We start from the raw sequence: 20998 nt of genomic DNA, 5'->3' as shown, positions 1-20998 counted from the left end.
ATCCTGACTATGTGTTTCTGAAAAGGCAGAGAAAGTGAGATGACACTATGGGATCCACAGAGGTAAACAAAGAATGTTGCACTAGATAACTTTTCATTAAGGATTTCAGGGGACAACTATTCCAATAAGTGCTTGCTATGATGCCAGTCCCAACCCTAAAATAGATTTTCAAATGTACAGGACCAGTTAAAGTCTTATCAAAGGCCCTTGTCAAATGGTTTGAGCCCAAACTGATTAAAAATGAGTGACAGCTGGCTGATGAACATTTTAAGCAGTTAAACACGGCACGTCCAGGGCAAACTTTTAAACTACCACTTCTACCAGGACTGCACTACTGAAAACGACGTTTTCAAACCATGCACAATCTCAGTGAAGGTAAGACAGACTGCTTTTCCTCCAGTCTAGAGCCTCAGGGCAAATCCCAGCCTTAACACTAAAGATTTTACAGTCATTTAACTAAATGTACTTACACTTTTGTTAACCTTTTTTAATAGAATTACTGCTGCAATGTTTACCTTGTGGCCAAAGGACACATAGAGACAGGATCTGTAGAGAGCCTAAGTTTGATTGACACAGAAAGCGGAAGAATATTTCTATGTCATGTTTATTTCTCATCAGAGTATGGTTTCTGCATCTCTCAAGTCCTCCAAATGGTTGGTCTTTTTCTCCTCAAATTGCACATATATTCTGGGGGCTTTATTTTCCTGACATTCTGAGGTGACCAAGACATGTCACTTTGAAGATAAGGAAAAAAGAGTAAGTTGTACATCACTTTCTAATATTCCAACAAATGTATTGCAGAAGCAGTTCTGGACTTAATAGGAAAGAGCCTTATTTAGCATAGAGACTTATTTTCTAAAGCCTCAGATAACATCTAGATGGAAAGGATGGATGTTTTTGTACAGGTGTAAAATTACACTTCTGTTTTTCTGGTCTGCATATGTCAAAATTGAATCTGGATTTTTACCTTCAACTTCATTTGTTAAAGTAATTCGTCAGGAATGGTGCAGAAATGCAGAGAAAATTTTTTGTTGATTTTGTTTTGTTTTTTTTTAGCTTCTGGGTTTTCTTTTTCTGCCACAATTGAGTTTAAAATACACGGGAGACAAGCTACATGGTACAGAGTTAGAAAAAAGAATATACCATAGAAACAATTTTACCCATATTAGCTATCATGTTAATTACAAGTTTTACTTTTCGGACAGAAGATTTATATAGTTGATACACAAGGCAAAGAATCACCCGCTTTCAAAGACTTGATCCAGATCTCATTGATACTAGTGGAGATACACTTATCCACTTCAACCAGCTTGTTGAAACTATGGATATGGTGAAAACCCACCAGCAGCTCCATGTGCCATTTATTTATTTGAAAAATGTGTACCAAACTGATTAAGAAAACCTCCTTTTTTTTTTTTTTTTTTTTACAATTTTGCAGGCAAAGCCCCTGGGGTTAGATGTTAAAACTCACATTTTGGTGGTGTTTTTCTTTTTTTTTTAATTGATAGCTCAATGTCTGACTTTATTGTTTGTTAAAGAGTTTATCTGATGGACTAAATCTGGATTTAAATTCAATGCCAGAAATGCCTCATCTTCATAAAGCAGGTTGTACAGGTGGGCAACAAACTGCTTTGGTCAAAAGTCATGTAAAATAACAGCAAAGCTACCTTAAGATCATGCAGCAATCTTCATCTCTATCAATCATTCATACAAAACAAAAAAACCAAAAACCCAATCAAAAGCCTCTCCTGAGATGAAGAATATGTTGACAATATACTTTGAAATTTTCAAACCAAAGGGATTTATCTCTACTGTCTGCTACATTTCAAAAACTCTTGCAGCATCCAATTAAGTTCTTCCATCAGCTTTGCTTTGCTTTCTATAGCAATAGGTAGGAGGACCACTACCTAATTTCCAGAAGCAAAGCACCCAATACTGGGCTTCATGGGCCTATTTTTCAAGAAAGCAGATTTTTTTTAAGAAAGCAGATTTAAATGTAAAAAATCTGGAGTAGCATGTCTGCATGCTTCTGGATGTATTTATTTTGCACACAAAACACTTGTAAAAGCCATTTTCTTCAGTTTTCACAAAAACAACAATTATTAATTCTTTACATTATTGTTTTAAGACTTAAAAAGACTTTTTAAAAGATAATTAACCTGCTAAACTTCCATAGCCATGTCCATAGCATTTGTTTTTTATATCCACCTTTCTCATCCACCTGTCTTCCAGTACTCTCAGTGGAAAACTGCTGGAAAACTGGTTTATATTTCTCCTGTACTCATCCATCATGATGTTATGCTACCCTCAGTAGAAAAACACATTTACATTTCTTTTGTATTTAACCATCACGATGTTTCCTGAAACTCTTACCCATAAACAGTCACAAGATTTATAAGAAACAGGAAAAAAAAAATACACAGAATGGCAGCAAGGAATATTTTTGCCAGTATTAATTAGGCATCAATTCAGCATTACTTAGTTACAGGCATTTTGCATCCTTCCTCTTGGTTTAGTTCCCTCCTCATGACAGCCAGGCATTTTGACACAGCATATTCACAATAGAACATCTGTGTATTATGCCAGATTGAAAGTCACTGTGTAACAAAAGAAAACTAAATTACAAATAATGAAGTAAACAAATGCATCTCATCCCCCATAGTGTTACAGAAATGGGATCATGATTAAAGAGCTGTTCAGTAAAAGGAGTGAATCACAGGTTTACAGATGTTGTTTACAGAGAAAGGTCTCTCCAGTAAGGCTTTTCTCTCTCTACAGCAGGTGAGTCTAACTCCTAAGTCTTTCCAAACTGTTCAGGTTTTGAAAGCATTTCATTCTTGCTTTATTAAGCACATACATTCCAAATTCCTTGCACAGCTGTAATCCAAGCTATTTGAAATCATCTGATGTAAAATTTTTATTAGCTTTCTTGTTTTGGTATATCAAGATCTGCAGGGTTATGTGACACAAAATACCACACTAGCAGCCATTTGACACTTTCTTCCAAGCAATGTCCCTTTTTCAATTTGTCAGTTTTCAATGGCTGCATTGAAAGGAGCCCTTTTTTAGTGACAGCTGAGTTAGAAATCTAGAGTACTTTTCTGATTTAGAAATTAAAAGCAAAGAAGGAGAGAGGAATCAAAACAAACTCCCACTCAGTTTTAAGATGCAGAATCAATGAACGAAAGCATAAAATAGCACTGCTTTGTGAGACAGCAAGAAAATTAGTTCTAAGGGCTTGAAAATCTGCAGTTCCATGAACTAATTCAAACCTTCAGATTAATCAGGAAAATTTAGCTCAAGATCTTACTATGCTTGAAGACATTTTCTACCTTCTTTTTCACACTTCCTTTCTTGCTTTCTTTTCCCTCTCTGTATGTCAGAATCTCAGAGTGGTGGCTCTCCTCCACATCCATGGCAGGCACCCACTGAAGAGTACAGCATATGTTGTTGTATGTGTTGTTAACTCTGGAAACCTTGGGACTTGGAGGAACCTCGAAAACTTACTGAAGATTTCCAAGTACCATCTGTCAAGTCCCAGGATGGTTGGCAAAGCTTCATTTAGTCAGTAAGTCCTCCAGGGTGGCTGAAGAAATACCTCCCATAGAGAAATAATGAGAAAGGGTGATTCAGCTTCTGCGGAGTGGAAGCTCCTATCAAAAGGAAGGGAGGAAGAAGACAGCATGGCAGGAGAAATATTTACTTTGACTAGATGATTGGACTCACCACTGGAATTAATGTTCTTCCTGTATGACTAAGGAAAGAAGAAAATTAATGTTCTTCCTGTGTGACTAAGGAAAGAACTGCTAGTGGTATATAAAACTCAAAAGTTTCTTTTCTAACTAGAAAGCTATCTCATTTATGAACATCAGGTTTGGTTTTGCATTCTCAACAGGAACAATCCAGAAAATCTCATGGAAAAAATGCTCGGATGAAAATTAGGTCCACAGTCCAAGAAAATCCTCCCTCCCTTGCTGGACTGATATACCCTCAGTTTAAAGTCTTTTCAGTAATGTGTTCTGAATTTATATTTAAATATAAATTAAAAAAAAAAAAAAAAAAAAAAAAAAAAAAAAAAAAAAAAAAAAAAAAAAGTGAAGTTTTCACATGTTTTCATGTTTCATTGAAAAGGCTCTTTACAAATCTAATCCATGTGGTGTTTTGAAGCCAAGACTGCTGCCCTAGTAGCTGTGCATATGATTACTGATATGCTGCATTCCTAAATAAAAGCCTAGGCAAGCTATTAAATATTCATGCAGATGGTGGAATTCAATAATTATACCCAAACAGTGAGCTAAATATAAACAAAAGAATGAATAACCAGCCTAGAGAACAAGGAATTAAGTTATTTATTCTGCCCTGTGAGCTGCGCATCATCTTTATGGATACCATGGTCTGCAAAAAATGGGGTCTACATGTTAGACAAAAGAAACTAGTGGTTGTAAGAGAACAGTGTCCTAACCTCCCCAATAACTGTGGCTGTGCTTAGGAGTAACTGATGAGGTGAATATGATGGGTACTATCTTCAGTTGCATCATCTTGAACCTAGAATGTCATCCAACCCAAGAGACCACCTAAAACAGAACTTTCCAAGGAGAGTCTTACTCAAAAAAATTGTGAAAATGGCATGTCAAAGACATATATTCTAATCCTGTAAGAGAGAGAAGAAGATACCAGTGGAGATCTGAACCTTTTTCTTACTCTCCTATGAAAGGTGCAGTTGATTTAAAGAACTCATCATTTATTGATTAAATGGAAGAAAGAGTCCCAATGAAAAATCACAAGATTTATTTTTGCTGCCCTCTGCGGTTTTATTTTTTTTTTGTTATCTCTAGTTAGAACCTCAATATTTGTAATAAAGGAAAAGAAGGAGAAGAAAAAGTAAAGAGTTACTGAAGAGGAGGTGCTCATGTACTCTGCAATACTCGGGTACTGGTTACAGTCCTGCCTCTGTTTTAACTCTCACTCCCTTCCTTTGCCAGTTATCATAGATATCACACATATCTGGCCACATGAAGTTCCCAAGTGTGGGCCAGTGTTTGGTTTGCTTTTTAAAGCAGAGAACAGTCAGTCTGTACTTCCTTTAGTGGCACACCATCAACAATACTACAAAGAACAGGAGTGGGACACTGAATTTCTGCTTTTCAGCACAAAGCACGTGGCTCCTATTTTATTTTACAGAAGATTTCTAGGGTGTTTCCTGGTAATTATGAAAGTAAAAAACTGTAAGGATTTTTACGTGTTATTCTGATGCTTCACATTTAAAACCATAAACAACAGTAAGGCTGTATAATGAAAAGCAGAGAATACAGAAAATAATCACAGAAAATAAACACAATAGCAAAACTAACAGATGCTACACAGAAAAGCAATTTCCCTCTTAATTAAAATTCTTTTAAAAAAAGCCTTACTGTATTAGGGAAACATAGGCTAGTGGAGTATCTTCCAAGTTTTGCCAAAAAATTCCTAAAAATAGTCCAACTGAAATTGAAGTTCTATCACTGTAAACTTGCCACAAATCCTCCTGCACATTATAGAGTAAGGAAAAGTTAAAATGCATTCTTAAGATTCCTTATGCTTTACAAATCCACAGCTATGCTCAAATGTGAAATGTTAAAAAAAGGCTAGAATCCTTTTTCAGAATAAAAGATTTCAGAATACGCTCTTATTCCTTTAAAGAACACATATTGTCTTTCATTTTTCTGTCCTTCTTGAAAAATACAAGAGTTGAACAGAGCATACACAAAGAAAAGGTTTGAGTTACTTAGGTCAAATTCTCCCTAAAATACATGTATGCAACTTCAACTATCATCACATACACAGCAGATGGCTGCAATCATCAGCTTACTTGCAGCGTATCTAATACATGACCCTTCCACAAATTTATTTCAGAAGCACCTACCAAGGAAGCAAAAATGAAACTTTAATCTGCAGCTGCAAAGTTCCCATTTTAAGAAATCTGACTTTCACAATTTTTCATGGCACTTGAAAGGTATGCTTACCCTGAAAAAAGACCCTTTCATGAAGAAAGGGCAACTCTAAAATGATAGTCCTGTTCTCTTTAGGAATAGCTCAAAACAATATTTAATGACATAAACTACTGATAAAGCAGAAATGTTGTATGTATTTTGTTCAGTATCTTACTATGGCACTCAAAGTGAAGGAAAAAATTAATTTATGACAAAAGGAAAAATATGATGAAAATGTGGTTTTGTCTTAAATACATTAGTATTAGAACTGAAAATAAGTGAAATGGAATAGCATATTTGTTTAGAGTTCATCGAGCACAAAAGGGAGCTGCAACCACTTACATAAAATACAATTGTGATCCATTGTGCCAGTGCTGATATAGATTCCTAACTGCATACTCATGGTGCTTTCAAAACTCAATGAATTCCTGGTTACATACTGAAAAAAGGAAAGGTATTCCAGAGGCACAAAGGAGAATTGCAATGTGATAATTGGCAGGGAGTGTAATACAACTTCACAGATCAACTTCTGTAAAGAAGCGTAAACTGTTGTTTTTTAACCATACTTTGAATGCATACAAGTAAAAGGGCTTGTCCAAAAAGTAGTAACAAAACCAGTATTAGCAAAATGTCACAATGACGAGTCTCTGTTTAGCGATTCAAATGTTTTCTTCCTCTATGGTAATTGGAAGTCATCATGGGAGAATTAAAACACATTTCCATGATTGTAAGTTTCACCCAGAATTTATCCTGCAAAGATTCACATATATAACCCCTCTCCAAACAGGAGTGTTTATCGAAGCTCAAAATGTGATCAGCAAAACTCATGAGGGAAAAATGTACTATGAGCACTTGAGAATAAAAGGAATTACCTCAGACTTGGTAAACTCATAGTCACAAATTTCCAGTGAGCTGTGTTTTAGGAAAGTTTTACTTTGTCAGAACATTTGCCCTATTCTTACCTCTTTTCTGTGCATCTCTTTGAGCTATTGCTGAAAACAAGGTATGAGCTGAATTTTACTGCTAGAGCTATTCTACGTCTTCAGCCAGAGAGTTTTCCAGCAGCCTTGGATGCATTCTGATCCAGGTTCATAGCCATAATCCCAAAAAGATCTTTTCAGCTCTCAGATAGATTAGCCATGCATTCAGAGCATGCAGAGAAACCCAAATACTGAGACATGAGACTCACCTGTACACTCATGTTGTAGTCCTTTCCCATAGTATCCTTTTTCACAGATACATTCAAACTGGCCAGTGTGAGTGCCACATTTACAGCTTGCCATGATGTCACAGCAGTTTTCATTTGCCTCGCAGAGATATGAACAATACGATATATCTTCTTCGATATAGCTGCCAGAGGGCAGATCTGAAATAGTATCAATTTATTAACAACGAATTAAAAAACCCCTCAGAAAACCAAAAGTAATGCCACAGTCTCACATTATACCATCAGTGAAACATTTGTTAAAAACCCTGGGCTCCAGTTCTAAGTAAGAGAGATGGCAGTATGAAGCAGAGCCTTGCTATGCTCAACATGCAAAAAATTGGTGTCCTTATTCCAGAAAAGGGCTCCCTGAAATCCATGGTGCACTCAGGTTTTCTCCTCATTTGAGTCTAACACTGCCAGAATGCAGTCTCACTCCCAACAGAAGCTGTTGAGACAGCTTTTCCCAGCTTTGGTGGATGCCATATTTGGCATCAGAAGAACATTTGGTCATGGCACATAAAACCATTTGGTCATATTATGAACTAAAAAACTTCATCACATTCACATAGACCAATCCAACTTTACCAGGAACAAACAGGTTGACAACAAAGCAGCAGAAAACCATATTTTACATTGTTATTTAAAGTAGCATGTTTTTAAAAATTATAGCAAATAAATTCAGATGGCTAGTCTGATGCCTGTTCTAAGCCTCAATCAAGCAGCATTGGCAAACAAATGTTTAGTCATGAGTTCTCACTTGCTTGTCTAAACTGACCCTATATTTCAGAAAGAACTTTCATTTTAGGATATAGCAGATTAAAAGAGGAATCACAGACCAAACTCTCTTTCCACCTCTTCCTCTTTTACTGTGTGTATAAGGTCATAAACACAAACTGTACTTACTCTTACACAGAGGGATCTAGATTGGTTCTGAACAGGCTGTTGTTGCTGTGTGAGACACCTTAAAAGGCATAAAGTCTAGTTCTAAAGTGTACACTAGGTGCCTCTTGTACCCAGCTACAAGGTTCACCCATTCAAGCACAAGATACATTAGGCCAAGATCACAGTCTGCTCTTCACAGACAAAATGAAGAGCTGAATGTATGTAAATATGTATACACATCAGTGAGGAGAATTTTTCTCACATCCTCTTGGTGATGAGTTAAGCCAAATAAAGTTCATCCTTTTAATTGAGGGAGAAACACCTCTGCTAGAAAGTATAAGAAAAATAAAAAGGAATCAACACTACATGAAGTGTAAATGCAAGACAGTACTGGAGAGCTTTCTATTCAGACCTCTCTTCTCCCTGTAGATTTTTGAGGTTAGGACAGGAATACCTTCATGAAGAGCTCTGCGTGCCAGAGCTTCAAACTCAGTAAAACTGTGAAGAAGATAACAGTGATCTTCTTTTGGGTAGGATGCCATATCATTCAGTTCTCGGATATTCCCCTGCCATATGCCAAAGGTGAAGATCTCCACTCCAAGTTCACGCAAGGATGCTGCAATGGGTCTTGGGTCTCCCCCATTGGAATAGCCATCAGTAATGAGAAATATCACTTTTGTAGCATTTCCACGGGCATGCCGTAATATTTGCTGGAAGAGAAAATGAAATTGCACACCTCAGTGAAAGGTTAACAGTGGTTGATCAGTACACTACCTCCTCCATTATGTAACTCCTTTCATTTGAATTATACAGCTAATAAGGCCTTTGCAAGATCACCCACCAGAACGAAAGTCAAACATCAGCGTGTAGAGCCTGTGGTTGAACGAGGCCAACCACCGAGTCACACTTTAGGCAGTCACAGTTTACAGAAGCACAGAAATCATGACAGGATAAGAAATAAGACACTTGTCATGCTGATTGATTAAGTCACCCATGCATCAGATTCACAATGATTCTGACCAGAGCTTAAGTGACTTTGTTTAGACTGAAGTTTAAATAGGTACTACAAACACTGAAAATCTAGTGTGAGACCCAAAATACAATCTAACATATTTTAATGTGATATTATGTTTTGATCCACTAAACTATAAACCCTACTGCTGATTTACTGTAAGGCTTCTCCTAACAAGTACTTGGACTGTTGGTTATTTTAAACCTTGCATAAACTTCCCTATTTGTCCCTGTTGAATGATGCTTTCCTCCCTTACAACAGTTTGCCAAGATCACTTTAGATTGTTCATCGTGGCCTCAAAAATGCCTGTAGTTCCTTCTACTCTGCTGCTCACTCTTCCTAGTACTTCACACAAAGCATGTATGATACTGCTCAGAACTGCCTGAATGAGAATATGCCCCACAGATTCCTGCCCATTTTAGTCTTCCAGTCTGACAATGCACTAGTCTTCCTAATTGTGGCCAGGTGCTGTCCACAACCCTAAAGCAGGGGATTGTGAAGATATATTTTCTCCATCTTCTGGGAACTTACATAGAAAGAATTAAATGCAGACTTCCAATTTGGAAGCAGGCATATTATGACCATGTTTATTTCAATAATAGATTGTACCATGCTACAATTAATGCAAAAGACCACATTTAATAGACCTTTGAATGATACTCCAAAAGACATACCATTGTACGACAAGTAGGTAAATGTGATTAAGACACTCTTAACAAGCACAAATTCCAAAACCAGAGATCAACCAAGCTGAGCTGTTTTATTACAAAATCTTTATGTAAGTCTTACAAAGTAAAATCATCTGCCTTTCAGCTCATCCAAAAGCTTATTAGCTAGGCCAGCCTAAATAACCTGCAGAGTTTTTAAACCCCTTCTCAGTAAGCCAGGCCACATTTTAGGACAATTGGATTTTGATTTGTTAGTTCTCTGATTTCAGGTAGATACTATGAAAAAATAAGCACACACACCATAAATCAAAGCACATACCATTGGCACTGTGGTCTGAGAGACTGCCAAGCAATATTTTGCTGTTTGGCTTGATTTTATTACTACTTGTTTGCAAAACCCAAAGGGAGTGAAACCAGATTCTCTTGCAGTCAAAAATACCCTTCACAAATCAAACTTATTGTTCCTCATATTGCTTAAATTACAAGTGGAAAATCAGAATGAAGTGGGAAAACAGAATGAAGTGGGAAACTAGAATGAAAAGAATCAGGAAGAAAAAGACAAGACAACATGTAGGCAAACAGTAGGAAAAATGTACAAATGCCTAATTTCAAAATGCATTCTGAAACTGACACTCTAATACAAGTGACTGCAAGCAGAGATGGTAACGTTATCTATAATTAACATCTATAATTAACATATTTACCTTTAACTGTGCTATTTTAAAGCAGACTATAAACAACTTAAACTTCTATCCAACTTCTTAAGTATTCAGGCTGATATTCTCAACCCAGGATGTTTGTCTAAAGCTATTTCAATTAAAATGGCCCTTTCTTGAAAAACAAGACAAGGAAAACATATGTTCCATCCATACTCACTTGGTTTTGGCAACTGTAGCATCTCTGAGCCTTGAAAAAAGAACTTTCAATCTGCAAATCAGATAATAAAGGTGGAAAAATATGCCCCAAATACATGCAAGTTGTGGAATGTGTGTAACTGAGGAAGAAATCACAACTTACACAGGGTTAGGAGACATAATGGAGATTGCCAGTGCAATTCTCTGAAGATACCACCTACAGGCAGATTGCTCTAGCAGAATATTATTTCAACTCGTGATTGTGGTATAATCTGTACAGAAGGGGGAACAAAGTTTAATTTTGGAAGGATGGCAAAACACACTTTGCGGATGAAGGTAGTGGACAGCATTCCACATTGCCCTGATTCTCCAGCAATTAATGATCATAATCAGCAGCAACCAAACTTCTGTGTTTTCCTTAAACACAGAGACATAGTCTGTCTGCATGGCCAGTGAACTTGAGCTTGAGCCCCAGTAGTCTAGACAGGACTACAGATATCTTAGGACTATTTAATTCTGACTAACAAATAAGCAGGAATTTTTGTTTTACAAAATTAGACTGCTACAAATGCCCTCTGAAAGCTCTGAAACACAAACCCTCTATGACTTTTCATGTAATCAAGAAAGTTTCTGGTCCCATGAAAAATTGCTTAGCAAAACCTTTTAAAAGATGTGTGTTTGAGTAAGAGGAAAGCATCAGTAAAAGACCATCTTTGAGGAGCAAATTATTATTTTTGAGGGAAAAATGTGCCTTAGCTACACAACCCTCAGATAAGGCAAGAGCCAGTATCTTTTCTGTCCTCTGCATTTCAAAGGGCAACTGCGTCTTAAAGACAGCACTTCAGTCACACAGACATGAATTGAACCAACAGGTAAGAGAGCATGAAGATATCTTCCTGCTACCCAGAAGATTTGAATATTCAGGCACTAGGGAATCTGAGTAGAGAAACAGACAGATAAACAGACAAGATTGCTACATATTGCCCCTAGAAATCAAAACAAAACAAAGCAACTGACCAGCTTGGCCCTCATGTCTTGCAGCTGTAACTCTAGACACAGAATCCCTGCTGTATAAAAACAGAGGAAAACAACAAGGGAGGGAAAGAAACATTCAACATGGAGGGGGGCAAGGAAGAGGTGGGAGAGAAGACAAAAGTCTATTTTGAAATAATTTGTGTATGTCCGTTGTTCCACTTAGTATTTTGTTTCTTTTAGTGAGGACAAGAGGACAGGCCACCATCCTGTCAGAGCTGCTGACAATCCAGGTATCAGTACCCATTCCTCCACTCTGCAATATTTGTGCAGCATTTCACAAAATTTTTGTTTTCGCTAACCCTGACTTACATCCCTCTATTCTGAGAAACCTCTCTCTCCTTCCCTCTCCAGAAAGCTGTTTTGAAAGCTGTTTTTTTCTCCGAACAGAAAGTTCATATATTTCAAAATGTTTGTTCAACCCCTAAACCTGTTTAACCCCTAAACTTGTACATACACACAAAGATCGTTCATCAGTCCCTGTCAACTTCATGGACTGTATCTACATAAAGTTGACTTTTTTTTCATGACAAGGCTTCGAAGTCCCTTCATAAATTCTTAGGTTCTTCAATAAATACAGTTTAAATGCCCTCTAAATAGTACTAGTAAGTTTAAGCACTGAGGATCCTGAGGATCTGTTTCTTTGACACAAATATCCACATCTGCTTCTGATTTTACCATCAAATGAAACTAAGCACCAGCCATAACTCAAATTACAGGGCTGAATGGCCTGTTAAATTGAGAATTTAGTCAATTCGGTCACTACTATAAATTAATAGCGGATAAGTACAAACAAAACAACTAGTGCTATTGATGATTGAATAGAAATTCATGGGGCCACTAGAAATACCTAGTCTTTTACTATTTCAAACTAGTTTCTTGTCTACACTTCCTTCAGAGGAGTAGTAGATCAGTCAGTTTCAGTAATCTTTCCAGATTTTAAATAAAACATTCTTTTCACATTAGCAAAAAGTTATTACCATCTGTATTGTGTTCAGTGACTGTTTGGTGTGTACAAATATCTGGCAATCTAACCAATGTTTTGTGCCAATAAAAGTCCTTAGAATTAAAAAATGAAGTCTTGTGCAACGAAAGAGTTATCATACAAAATTCTCCTCTAGAAAGTCACTACTGTAGTGGAAAACTAAATCCTATCAGTACAGTCACAAAACCAGTTAAATTCTAACTTCTGCATTTTTAACATTAACAAGGAGTTTGTAATACAAAATTAGGAGATGAGCAGTATTGAAGGGCAAAGACTTCTTCAGCCACTTGACAGCCACAGCAATGATGTTGTCAAAGGTTCCTTGTTACTGTCTCAACTACATCTTTTGCATGTAATCCATAAACATATTATCTTGGGCCTGATTCCCATCCTTACTCTCTCTTTTGATTTTAAAGAAGATTCTGATCATACAGAATTGAATATTAATATATCTATCTAGAGGGGAAACAAGTTGAAATGGGCTACTCTCTCTCACTTTACAGACCAAGCCTCCAAAAACATCATAGAGCCTCAGGAGAAGCTTGCCTTAAAATGCTTAAGTTGGAACCTAACCCTCAAAATAACATTATCCAACATTCACTTTGCAGAAAAACCACTACAAAGCAAAAGTTATTTCTTATAGATCAGGAAGAACCACTACTGCATCTCAGAAGCAAACCAGAAAGCTTTCCACCAGAGAGCCATTCAGCTCTGCTACCTCAAAAGACCACTTACATTGGATTACTTTTCACATTAGGAATGACATAAAACATACACACTAGGCCATGAGTTCTGAATAGAATGAAATTATTCTTTTTCCTAGATGATCACTTATTCAATATAAAAGAAATAATTTCCATTTTATAATATTGTAGAATTAATTTAACTATCTATAATATATTTGTTGTTAAGCTTATATTAAAATGAGTAAATGTTAATTTATTACAAAAAACACTGCATAGATTTGGTCCATATACTCATAAGAATATTAAAACAGTACATCCTAATTTATCATAGGTGGCCCCAGAAGCAGATCGGTATTTCATTCACAAAGGGAAATTGCCAAGCTCAGCTTCTGTTCCAAGGTTTCTTTGCTTTCACCTTTCCCACAGATAAAAATGTCCAAATCTGACAGGAGATTTTACATAAATAAATATTCTATAAAGAAAAAAAAAAAAAACAAAACCAAACCAGTACTATGATCAAACATAGTTTTGGTGAATCTGAGACATCTTATCACTGAATCCAGAGCAATCCTGAGGAATCTGGTCATCTCCCAAGAATAATGCAAAGCTGGAGGGTAACAAATACACTTCCCCTTCATCATGAAACTGTTGCCAGGTGAAGAATTGTTTGCACCCGGTAAGTGCATATTCTTCAAAAACCACTGACCTATGGAACCACACAACGATGATTCTATAGGAAGAAGATCTGGAAAGCAACCAGCCCAATTGTGCAAGCTTTTACCAGTTCACCAGGCAATCAGGTACGACTTTGGGGTTGCCCACCACCAGGGATCACCAGTCTCCCAAGACAGAAAGCATGCACAGAAGGAAGGGAATGTAAGGTAATGACTTTGCTAAAATTATTATCATATGCATAGTTTTTTCCTGGGAAAATCTATTAATATGTATGCAAAATATAGTATATAAGTATATTCTTCTAATAATAAAAATAGGGACTCAAAAATATTTTACTAAATACGTAACAGATTTATGTGTATTTTCAGACCAAGCAATTGCATCACTATTGACTAGTACATCTGCCAAATATTTGTTTCTTTTGTGTTTACTTTAAACATTTATTACTTTAAATATGCAGGGGAAAAGAATAAAAGCTGAACTGAATAATTAATTCCAAAAGGACTAACACAATTCATGACCTGGCCCATCTACTGCCAGCTGTCACTGCTCAATTACCATCTGAATACTTTTTTTTTTTTTCTTTTCTCTCCAGAGCTGCTAGAATTGAGCAACACTAACCCAAAGTTATCACTGATTAGAGATGTCCCAGACCAACTGGGTGTGGGGGAGTGTATGGGAGACAAACCCATCTCTGCTTAACTGTTCATACCACCCATGCTTAGCAGAGCACCACGGCTCTGAAAGTTAAAGCTCTTTATAGACTGCTGCTTACATTCAAGGAGGCTCTTCAACTTCCTGGTTGAGGCTGCCAGCGAGACCTTGAACCAGAGGGAGTATTATAATTTTAACAAGAGCTTTTGTTTTGGATTGTGCTAATGTCATAGAGAAGGAAGCAGTTCCAAAATTTAAGGAGGGTGCGGGTCCTACAAAGAACCTGTTGCTAAAAGCAATAGTGCTTTAATTTCTGCACCTAGAAAAGTCAGAAAATTCTTAGCATCACAAACATGTGGCCTCACCTGCAAAATCTGACTCACAGATTCCACTAGCACATGGAACTGGGGGACAAAGTGTAAAATATGTATCACAGAACATGCAAAATAAACATTCAGAAGTTTAATACTGAGGCTTATGTCAGGAACTAAATATGATGTATTTTGCTGTAAAGGTCTCTCGAAAGCTTAGGAAATTAATTAAAAATGAACCAATTTAATTTGTCCTGACTTCCTCAAAATTTTAATGCTGTGGATTTATTCCTTCTCTCAGAACAAATCACTTAGCAGCTTTTTTGGTTTGTCTTTGTATCTCTGAAGTAAAGCATATGATAAGATTGATTTGTCTATGAGGGTCATAACTTTTAAGGACTGGGGATCAGAAGGGTCTTATTGTCAGATCCTTCCAAAAAAGGCTCTGAGATGACAACAAGAAATTGTTTCCTCATGAAAAGGAATCCCTACTCCTGAAACATTTAGGATGATTTCATCCAGATACCATAGTGGTGAAATATTCCATTCATTGTATTGTTGGTTCAGATATTACATTCCCAAGATTTGTTTTATTTTGTGCAGCAATATCTACACCAGGCTTCCAAATGACATGCTTCTGATTAGACCAAAAGGCAAGACACAATTTTGTGAACATAAGCAGAAGAATTCCAAAGAACAGGTTTTCAGCTAAAGAAAGCATTAATCCTGATTAGGCAGCCACAGATATTATGCTAAGCAGAGCACTTTTTGCTGGTCCCAACCAAAAGGTCAGAGAAAAATTAACTACTTAGTAACTTCTAAAGATAGGTATATTTCAGGCTTGGTCTAAGGGCAATGAACAATGTGCAGATGTGTATCTTGCCTCTGACCCTACCTTATTAATCTTGTGAACAATCCCCATGCAAAGTTGGAGTATGCAGGACCAGTACTCTTCACAACACCACACTGATTAAAACTGCTGATTTAGAGCTGACACCAGTGATGGTTGACAGGAATGCTACTTTGGTAATCCCTAACTACCAGCTCTGCAATTGCAAAGGTGGCCACAGAGGTAAACCGAGTCCACTTTGATTTTTTTACCACCATATCTCCAACACAGACTTCCAAAGCCATGTCAAAACTCAGAAAGGCCCAACACTGTCAACCAGTCAGTTAGCTCTAGTTGACCTAAGCCATCATCAGATATTTAGAGCATGATGCCAATGATAACTTAGAATCTCTACTCTCTCATTATTAGCTGCAGATTTTGCAGAGAACATAGGAATAAAAATCCACAAACAAATGCTTGATAACCAGATGATATACTTGATTCTGTATGTTCATCTTCTCAGTGAGAGGGCACTACTTTTTTTTCAAATTAAAAAAATGTAATCAAGTACATGGTAAGAAAAGATTCTTAGTTCTTTAGCTTCATTAATTTGAAAATGAGATTCTGAATCTGAAAATGCATTGAAAATAAAAGCTAATTTTCCTAGTGGGTAACAATCCTGCATCTTGTACTTTTGTGCTTTTGTCATACAGAAGAAACAAAGCCATCGCTACCACTACTTATTTAAACAAGCATTAAATAAGCATTAGAACTGTATATCCTAAACTGATATGTGCTTACATTCTTTTGGAGGACTTTTTTTTAATGTTTATTAACTATAACACAGTGCATGGGATTTGACATTCTGGTTGGACATTTGTCATGCTCCCCCAAAATCACATTAGATACAAACACCAGATTTCAAAGACCAGATTCTCAGAAAATGTGTAACCTTACTTTGTAGGTGACAAACCTTCCACTTGCATATACCTATATCTATACTGACTTCAATGGAGTGAGGATGAATTACAAAACCAAAAAAGATCACCTTTTTAATGCAACAATTATTTTTATAACACAGAAGTCCCAAAGGCTCCCTCAGCTACTGCTTTGCCAGATTTTTTACAATTGACTTGTCTGAGCCTGTCTGAGTACTATCTCTGACTTCTGCTTAATAGTAGTGCACACCTACAACTTCCACTTCAATTACGAAGATAAATTGTTCCCATTTTACTTCCACTGAAAGACAGAAATAAGACTATCTTCTTTTTAGAAGATATAATTTTATCAACACATTGCCACATGGAATAGTTTAAATAATTTTTATTTTTGTCTTTTTTTTTTTAGACCACCAAAACCAATGCAGGTTCAGGATGTTTAAACTGTCCATCAATAAAAACAGCACACCAATGCTGGCATATATGCAACTGTGACGCTCAGCTGCTAAAACAAGAGCCTATTAAACTTCCATCATTGCCTGATGACCCCTCAGTTCTATTTCAAAATCCATCTGGTAACAAATGCACATCCCTCCTACAAAACATAATGGGTGCTGTTAGCAGTGGTTATTTCTCAGGATCAGAAGCTTCAATACAGTTGCCAACAGGTGTTTTAACACTTTTCACATCTGAGATCTTTTGGCTTTAGTTGCATTCCTTAAGCATCAGGAGCAACACTTGCTTTAACCTGTTTGTATTTTCAATTCTGCTTTGGTTCTTTCTTGCTGTCACAACAGCTCTGTAGCTTTCCATAATGCAATAAGCAATCTGCTTAACATAAGCTGCATGTAGTTTGTGCCGTCCCACCAACTTATGCTGTGAAAAACTGAAGCCAAAGAGTTTTGAATTAATGAGCTCAGTTTCTTCCCCTTTCTAAGACTGTTTGCATGTGCCTTAAAAGAAAGACTCCAAAAAATGAGCACTTGCTAGCTCAAGCATGGCACGAAATCACAAACAGGATGGCAAACCCAAACATGAATAGAAGTTCAGCCATTCTCATCAGGATTCTGACTCTTGCCACTGTCTCTTGTGGTATATTCAGCATACTTCCGTGAATCACATCGAATTTATCTTTAATAGGTGGGGTAGGAATGCCGAAGTGTGGTCTACATGGCAAAAGTTAGTAAGGACAGCTTTGACAAAACACAGAAACTCTGCAATAAACTTGTCTGCAAAGTACTTTTGGAGAGGATGCAAAGCTGCAGAGTTAAGGAGAACTCTCTTATGTTTTCAAAGAAGATGGACGTTGTGTGGTTGTTGCAACAGCTTGTCAAACTGCACAGGTCTGCTTTTAGGATCATGTTTTGCTCCACAGGTTCTGAGACAGCTACTGCTATGTAAATCTTGCTCCTGTTCACTCATATTCCCAGGTCAGACACTAACTGGCCTGATGACCTTGCAGAATTCACTTATCTCTCTGCCTCTGTGGTTTCAGTGGAACTGTCAGAGATGTGAATTAATGACTTCGGGACCTACCAAAGAACAGTGTTACATGATGATTCAAGCACTAGGTTTATTCTAACAGTGCACTTTCCTTTATTTTCTATTACTATAACACATAAATGATACAATCCCAGAGACTTTGTAATCCTTTGCAGATACTTTTGAGTTTGGAAAAGTAGCAGAGAATTCTGGTCAGAAGTATACGGAATGCCAAGTTAAAGTGTAAAAGAAAAAGAACAAATCAAAAAGAGATATTTTAGAAAAGTGAAAGAATAAATAATCACGGTTGTACCAAAAGACAGTTAAAAACATAAGGCAGCAGTCTAAGAGTTCAGAGGGAATAGCAGTTTTATTATACTTAAAAAACTTTCTAGATATATTCCAACAGTAGTATTTTAAACTTAGAACAGTCATTTTCTGAAGAGTGTCTAGAAAGGAGAGTATTCTCTGAAGATGTTAATTTGTCTGACATGAAGAAATCAAACAGAAGAAAACCACAGTACAGTATCTTTAACCAAGAACTAGTAAACAGACTGGAATTTAATCTTGTCATTCTATCTTAATTTTCCCTGTCACCATGCGAATATTTTTCTTCCCACATTCTTATAAGAACACAGTGTAAAATGACAGTCATGCTGTTGCAGCCACAAACTTTAGCTGGGCTCAAGGAACTAAATTGTAGGTTTCTGAAGGGATTTTTTGTTTATTCCACTTTAAAGATATCATTAGTCAAGATTTCGTATCAAGACGACAGATGGTATTTCTTAAGCTTATATTTTGTTTTTAATGGTTATTTTTAACTTGTATCATTAACTTTTTCACACAACACCCCTGGGATGGATATATATTGAAACATGGCTTCACAGTGGAAGATCTAATACAGGGATGTGTTTTCCTGAAGCAGGTTTGGCATGTGCAGCTCTGAGCACATTTTAAGTGAACTTGCTTTCTCCTGCCAAAAGTGAAGAGACTAATCTCCACCAATTTCATATGCCCAGCAGTGATGCACCTCTTGCAATTTCACTCCTCAGCTCCAAATGAGAATGTGTAAGTGTTTCAAGACAAGTGCACCCAAATGCTCTCCTACAGGACACTACCAGAAATTAGATTTAAAAAAAAAATTAAAAAAACACAAATGAGACTTGGATTGGTGATTGTTTCTGAACACAGAGGCCAAATGACAAGGAAGAACCAGGCCTAGCCTCATAAAAAAAGCTTTCTGAGTAGACTGGCTGTCCCTTAACCATCAACCGGGAAGTCTCCCCAAGTATGACCAAGTGTCAATACATGTCCAGGGGCTGCCTAGACCAAATTTCTGCGATGGGTCTGTATGACAGCACAAAAAGTGATTATGTTACGGTGTCTGGAAATGTTCCTGGGACGTGCCCCTACTTATTGGTATACTGCACGCAGCTTAAGGGGACCTTTGTAAGTCATCAGCAATTAAAACAGACACCTGGCAACGGTTCGTAGGTAGGTCTGACAGCTAGCAGGCACTCAAGTCCAGCTGCCATGAAACGAGGCAGGCATTTCAGATGCCAGACTTGACTCATACATATCACTTCTGTAATTGAGACACGGGCTCCATGTCCCTACAAAGAACGAATTTCACACATTTGTTTGCAAGGGCAGCAGCAAACGTGGGAGTCGTAGGTGCAGACAGGACGGGAAGATAGTGACTAATTGCTCTGACCAGACTATTCTGCATGCCACACCACACCATTCCACACCCCACCATACAGCCCTACACCCCTTGTCACGGAACACCCTCGAACAACGCAGAGAACCACATTCCCACACCACACACTGCACAGCACAGCACCGTACGCCGAGCCATCGCACCCCAGCACCCCACGCACTACCGCGACTCGCATCGCCGCGCCTTCCCTCGATGCCGAGACCTCGCCCTGCTACTGCGCACCCCGCACCGCACCGGTGCTGCACTTCACGGTGCACCACCGCTCGCTCCTCTCACCGCACCCCTGACCGCGCATTCCCCCACACCGCGGAGCCGCGCACTCCGCGCAGCCCCCGCCCGCCGCCCCGTCTCACCGCCGCCTGCTGAAAGGCCCCCTTGGTGTAGGTGCCGCCGCCGCGGTAGGCGATGGCGGGGATCTCGCGTCCCAGCAGGGCGCACTTGTGCTGCTGCGGCCGCCGCCGCGAGATGTAGTCCACGCGTGGCACCACGTTGCTGCGCGAGGAGAAGGTGACGATGGCGACGCGCGTGGCCGCGGGCACCACGGGGAAGTCGGAGAGCAGCTTCTTGACGAAGCGCAGCTCGCTGAGGAAGTTGGCCGGACCCACGCTCGACGACTCGTCCACCAGGAACACCAGCTCCAGTCGCCCGCTGCGCGCCCGCAGACGCCGCACCTGGCGCTTGAAGGCGCGCCCCAGCTTCTCCACTTTGCTCTCCGTCGTGTCGGGCAGCGGCGGCGCCTCCAGGGATGGCGACGCGAAAGTTGGGGCGCGGAGGAGGGCGCCCGGCTGGCTGCCCGCCCAGCCCTGCGGCGCCGACGGCGACAGGGACAGCGACAGTCCCCACCAGCAGCAGAGAGCCACCAGGGGCCACATGGCGTGGCGGCGGGCGCAGGGAGACGCCGGCAGCCGCGGGAGAAGAGCTGCTGACGCCCCACCTCTTCTCTACTCGGAGACGCGTCCGGCCTGCCTCTCTGTCTCCCTACCGGCCTCCACGCCGTGCCTCGTAGGTATCCGCGCCCTTTAATTCCCCGCGGCTGAAGCGCTGCCCCTCGCACGCCCCTCTCTCCGTTTTCCCCTCCTCGCCTTTCGGTAACG

At 38.7% G+C, this 20998-nt stretch overlaps 1 protein-coding gene across 1 annotated transcript in view; it reads right to left on the bottom strand.

Moving 5' to 3' along the window:
- The window catches only part of SVEP1 (sushi, von Willebrand factor type A, EGF and pentraxin domain containing 1), a 117127-nt gene extending 96351 nt beyond the window's left edge, over nt 1-20776 (bottom strand). The window contains exons 1-3 of the mRNA XM_054002732.1: nt 20258-20776; nt 8513-8768; nt 7159-7335 (exon numbers count right to left, since the gene is read on the bottom strand). Coding sequence (XP_053858707.1) covers nt 7159-7335; nt 8513-8768; nt 20258-20776 — 952 coding nt within the window. The remainder of the gene's footprint in view (nt 1-7158; nt 7336-8512; nt 8769-20257) is intronic.
- Nucleotides 20777-20998: the final 222 nt, after the last annotated feature.

Source organism: Vidua macroura, chromosome Z, assembly GCF_024509145.1.
Source record: "Vidua macroura isolate BioBank_ID:100142 chromosome Z, ASM2450914v1, whole genome shotgun sequence".
Taxonomy (NCBI): domain Eukaryota; kingdom Metazoa; phylum Chordata; class Aves; order Passeriformes; family Viduidae; genus Vidua; species Vidua macroura.
This window is presented reverse-complemented; position numbering and strand designations above follow the sequence as displayed.